This window comes from Penicillium roqueforti, assembly GCF_015533775.1.
Source record: "Penicillium roqueforti strain LCP96 04111 chromosome Unknown scaffold_48, whole genome shotgun sequence".
NCBI lineage: Eukaryota > Fungi > Ascomycota > Eurotiomycetes > Eurotiales > Aspergillaceae > Penicillium > Penicillium roqueforti.
Window position 1 is genome coordinate 1 of NW_024067612.1, and position 5,567 is coordinate 5,567.

The 5,567-nt window shown below is 46.7% G+C and overlaps 1 protein-coding gene across 1 annotated transcript; it reads right to left on the bottom strand.

Moving 5' to 3' along the window:
• Positions 1–1,664: 1,664 nt before the first annotated feature.
• LCP9604111_9436 (NAD(P)-dependent oxidoreductase) lies at positions 1,665–2,391 on the bottom strand (the record flags this gene model as incomplete). Its single annotated transcript, XM_039077690.1, has 2 exons — positions 1,665–2,195; positions 2,254–2,391. The coding sequence occupies 2 exons, from the start codon at positions 2,389–2,391 to the stop codon at positions 1,665–1,667; spliced, it is 669 nt and encodes a 222-aa protein (XP_038924523.1).
• Between the last annotated feature and the right edge of the window lie 3,176 nt (positions 2,392–5,567).

Consider the following 5,567-nt stretch of genomic DNA (forward strand, 5'->3'; position numbering starts at 1 on the left):
GGAAGTCTATAATAACCTTCTGGAAATGAAGCTTAACGAGACATAGGATATATGACGCTATGACCATCTAGGGGCAGAGGTCACCTGACCTGATGTTGACGATGAGATATAAGCCGTCTTACCATTCCACCAACGGTAGTCTATAGTTCTCAGCCATTATATGTTTCCCTCCAGTGCTGTATCAGACACATACGACCATAGGGTGTGGAAAATAGGGCTTCCCGTCCGCTCAGCCGTACTCAAGCCACATGTTATATACAGCTAATACTCAATTCGCCCTTAGTATATAAGTGTTAGAGCAGGTGGGCCTGACACCACCTTGCTAGAATGGGTACGTATCTAATAAGCCAACGACTTACCAAAAAGACCACTATAACAACCCAGATGGTTGTTATGTCAGGTTTCTAATTTATATACCCTTTTTACCCCACTCTTGGTGCACCAAACCAATCAGACCCAATACTAGATCCACCTTACACAGAGGGGTTCTAACAATATAATAACAGGAGGCCTACTAGTACTATAAGTATAAAAAGGCCTTCTAAGTGTTACGATTGACATGTTTGCTTGTTTATTTGTTTGCTGTTTGCATTGTTTGTAAAGTAGTCAGCTATAATAACCCCTGCCTCCCACTTTACAACTTGCTTCTTCTTTCTCTCTCTATCTTAGTTATTTTGAATAGAGTACTCTTTCATTATTATAAGAAGTATAAATCTTTCAGTCGCGACTTTCTCGGCCATCGTGAAATCATCCAGGCGACCTTTCGAGGCTGGCAGATCCTTTGGGTCAAGGAGCTCGGCACCCTTCTTGATGATTTCCTAGTACACAGTTTCGTGATGCCGCGATTGGATATGATATATGGTAAGGCTTCCTCACACGTTCACAGACTAGCAATACATACTTCAAGCTTCATGATCAAAGGTACATTACAAAATTGATATAAAACATCCCTTTTTGATTTGAGTCCAATGAGAATATCCAGATATCTTCCGTAGATGCTCTATTCGACAGGCGCAGGACTCTCTAAGATGGCCTAAATAGCCACCAACTTAGTAATGAAACGTCTTTAAAGCTATCCAGTGTTCTTGTTGTAGAGTTTAATTATGTATCGTTATTGCGATCAACTGGGATAAGGGGGAAATTAAAATTAGCCCCCCTCCAAACACGCAAGTTTGTTTGAGGAACCCCGGTTGGATTTCCTGTTTGTGAGTTAGCGAATATATCTCCCATTCCTTCGGGGAAAAGCATGTTCAGCGCTATATGATAATGTAACCGAACAGCGTATAATTATTGCGAAAGAGCTGTTTTCATCACTTGGTGTTTAGAGTTGCGGAAATCGATCGGATTATGCTGACTCGCCCCTGTCTCATCGTTTTTATCAATGGTCAATAGGAATCTTATCATGGCCAGGGATTGTTAAGAGGACAACAGGCAAGACGACTACGGCCGAGGACTGTTTTCGGTAATTCCCCCGTCATTGATCACATAAACCTTCGAGAATGCAACTCAACGGGTTGGGGGATAGAATATCCCAAATGTACATTTTTTTACACCAAGATTTTATGCAATTGTGTCTTCGATGCTAGTCAGGCTTGCTGGTCGAGGTTAGGCTCATTCTCAGTAGCAATCACTCTTCCTTCCCATGCTCCTCCTACGAGACTTATTTAGGTCGACGAAATATATGGCATCTGCCTCACCCATTCTAATGGGAAGGCTTCTGCTTGCTCGACAAGCCAGATCGCCATACACTTCCTGGTAATCCTCAGCCCAGAGCCTTTCTGTCCAACGTAGCCAGCGCTTGGTTTGCCCTCGTCTCCGTCAGTAATGGCGCCCACTCGATACACAGTCCATTCGATATCTTTCCCATGGCTCTGAAATGTATTCCCGATTTCAACAAACTCTTTATAAGCTGGTCGACCAAAAGCCCATACTAACCCCGTCAATGCCGCTCGTGCAACAGAGCGCTGATCCTGTTCTGCGTACACACTCACTGTCGTCATCGCAAACACCCGCCTCACACCACATTCCCGCATCACGCGTAGCAGTAGGGTGTAGAAGGAAGGGAACACACCACGATACGTATCGTTCCATGATTTGTATCCAGGACCCGCGGGCCCTAGGGCCGAAATTATGACAGCTTGGCCTCGTACTGCGCCCCGTAAGGTCTCTTCATCCGTGATACTGCCTTCGATTACCTACTTGCCGCAGCTTGATTAGCCGATGCTTTGACCATGAGGGAGTAAGCGTAATTACCTGGACTTTGGGTGCGAGATCCTGGGATAGTTTCCCGGCATTGCGCACGAACGCTGTAACTTGATGTCCATTTGTGATGGCCTTGCGGGTGATTTGTTCCCCACAAGCACCAGTTGCACCCAAGATCAAAATCTTCATGCCGAAGACTAATACGGTCGAAGAGGCTCAAGCGTATTTGACTTTTTGTAAATTGGAAATTGGCATGAAATGTAACATAAGTGGCCGGAATTGGTAATTGATAAGTGATGGAGCAATATATTCAAGGACGAGGTAACGTGCTCAGACATTCATATTTATATCCCAGGCAATTTTGGCGGCAGCGTAGTTAGGTCCACTTTACACCTACCGAAGACGGGATTAATAGAAGCACGGCCTTAACTCCGGTTTGGCCCGTCTTGTCAGCTACTTGTTATTGTTAGTAACACCCGTATGGTATTCTTAATTCCTTATCATAAGAACTCCGATTGTTACTTCTGGACATACTTGAACGGGTCTCCTCTTAAAGCCGCCATAGACTCTAATGCTGACGTGTACCGGGTTTATCTTAACGCCGAATTATGACCATCGATATATGTGATAAAAGAATTTCATTTTTTGCCGCTGTAAACCGCACCGGAACTTTTATCATGTAGGTAGACATCTCCGCATTCACCAAGCTGAGCAGAGACTGGTTTACGATTTCAAAACGTCGTTGAGTAAGGTATAGACCAAGGAGAGGTCAATTAAGTAATTGACAGCGCTCAACGCCCCCTTTTTTATTTTATTTACGGGGCTCGGCGTATCTTACCACAGTGGAAAGGTAAATCAGAGAGCAGAAAAGGATGTTTAGGGTTGCTATTATTAGGGAGAAGATAGTCAATAAGCCAGGGGCTTCGGACAGCTTGGGAAGCAACTTGCATCCATTCTTTCTTTGTCGGGTGAATGCAAATGTTCATATTGTCACATTCTCCGGAACGGAAGGCTCAAGATGCGATCACCCATATCAGCGAACAGCATTTTATGTGAGTACCTAACACTGCACCGAATTCATTGCGATATGGGCTTTCGCACGTCGTAAATTAGTAGGCGAGAATGAAAGGTTACGGACGGAAACACTTGTGGTACCCTTGATACTCTGCACGCTCCTGAAATTCTTAAGGCCGTCTTAATGCCGTCCTAGAAACCCGGCCGTGACACTCCGTATCCGAAACGATATGACGCCGAAACTTCCTAGACATGCGGCCAGGGCAAGAAGCAGGCGCTGGCTAGCTCTTTAGATGGTTGGGGATTGGGTTAGGATAGTGTCCTTTCCCTTGTCATTGTGGCCTTGTATGACAAGTCGAGACTTTTCGTAAGGCTTTCACGACACAGCCTTTACTTCTCGTACCATCCGCGACTTGAAGATGCGCTCGCCTCCGTGGCTCGTCGGGTCGTACTTCTCAAAGCGAAAAACTCCTTGGTTAAAGAGGTCTTCGATCTCCTTGGCGTCCGAAGCTTCGAATGGTTCACCAGGTGTCGTGATGACTCTATTATTTCTTAGCTTGATCGCCAGTTCCAAATCGTTCACCTTTTTTTCTTGACAGGAAGGCGGACGCGGTCTTGTTCTTGGAACCTCTCGGGCGTCCACGTCGGCGGGGCTGAGGGGCCTCGACGATAGGTGGCGGGGGGTCATGTTGACTGACCGGCTCCGTGGTATCTTGCTTAGGCGCCCGGTGGTAGGGTTTCACTGATGTAGACCTGAAACTTGTGGGACCGTTCACCATATCCACTATAATGTCGTGTCCCTCAATCGAAACAATCTTGCACGGACCTTGTCATCCTTCGTTCTCCCTCCAGATAAATACTTCACTCTGTAACGGGAGCGAAAGAACCTCGGAGGTAGAGGGGCCGTTTCGGGCATGAAGCGCGTCGTTAACCCGTCGTTCAGCATTGGCCTTCCGTAGGGCGGTCATCGCTTTGTTGATGGCTTCAGCTCATTTTGTAGTCGAAGGTGAAGGCGGTGATTCGGTCGTCATCCTAGGGTAAGCACCAAAGACTAGCAAGGTAGGAACCAAGCCATCTGGTCCCGCTGTGTTATTAACAGCTTTCATTGCCATTTGAAGTATAGCCTCATCACTTGTGAATCCACTGAGCTCTGCTGACAGGATTTCCCATGCACGCTTGAGTGGTCCATGAGACTTCTCAACCTTGCCAATGGAATGGTGGGTCAACTGATACTTATTCTTAAAACACTCTGCGGCACATAAAACGGCTCGCACAATAGACTTTGTGGAACGGAAACATCTGATACAGGCGACACCACCAATCGCTCGTTCCAGGCCAATAGAATTATAGAAAGGACCTAGATCGTACGGTGGCTGCTTGGGATACGTTCACAGCACTTGATTTGCTGAGTAAGAGTCCGGGGATGAATCAGATGAGCTTGAGGTCACGGAGCGGAGTCCCGAAGACGCTAGTACTCACCATTGCAAACCACCACGCTTGAGGAAGCAGAGAGCCTCACCCAGCTATTCGAATACAAGCTGCCTGACTGGGCGCTGAGGAACGATAATCAGCAATCGAGGTTGGAGTGAGGATGACGGAGAACGGGGTCTGATCTTGCCACAGGAACAGGCTAGGAGCTCGACGTGGAGGAGCTTACGCGGGATGCGGGAAGAGAGGAGATGTGGGAGGTGGATGGTACATGCATCCACGCACTCTTTGTAGACCTATTGCCTTATGGATATGTGTTGGAGAGTGTATCACGCGACTGTGACCACTCCGCCCCAGGACTTCCTGTTAGATAGTTTCCATAGTCTCTCGCTCTTCCTTTTCCTCTCCAGAGTCCATCATCAATACAGATGTATTGTCATCATTTCTATCTTCCGGCATCGTAGCTTTCTGTCCCTCCGACAATATGGCTTCTCTACTGTACCTTGGGTTTTGTAGGTTTTATGTTCCGCTTACATGTAATAGGTGCTCCCACTCTTCGAGAACCAGGAATGGGATATAGAGTTATGCCAAGCCTGGGTACCCACCGTGGCCTGTTTGGGCTTTCTTAGAAGGTACTAAGCCTATTTTGGAACGTCGATCCGGGGAACCATCTGCCTGCACATGTTGACTGGACTACACTCTTCCAGCCTCACTTCTCACTTCTCGCTTCTCACTTCTTTGTTCTTCCTTTAACCTTGTCTTGCCACTTTACTCAAGGTACTCGATCCGCAAGCTCTTACTTTCTTCTCATTTCTTCCTTCAGCCTTAACTCTCCACTTTCCTTAAGCACTCGATCTGCAAACTCTTACTTTCTTCCCTTTTCTCAATTGAGTCTCCACTTCTTTCACATCGAGACTTTGAAA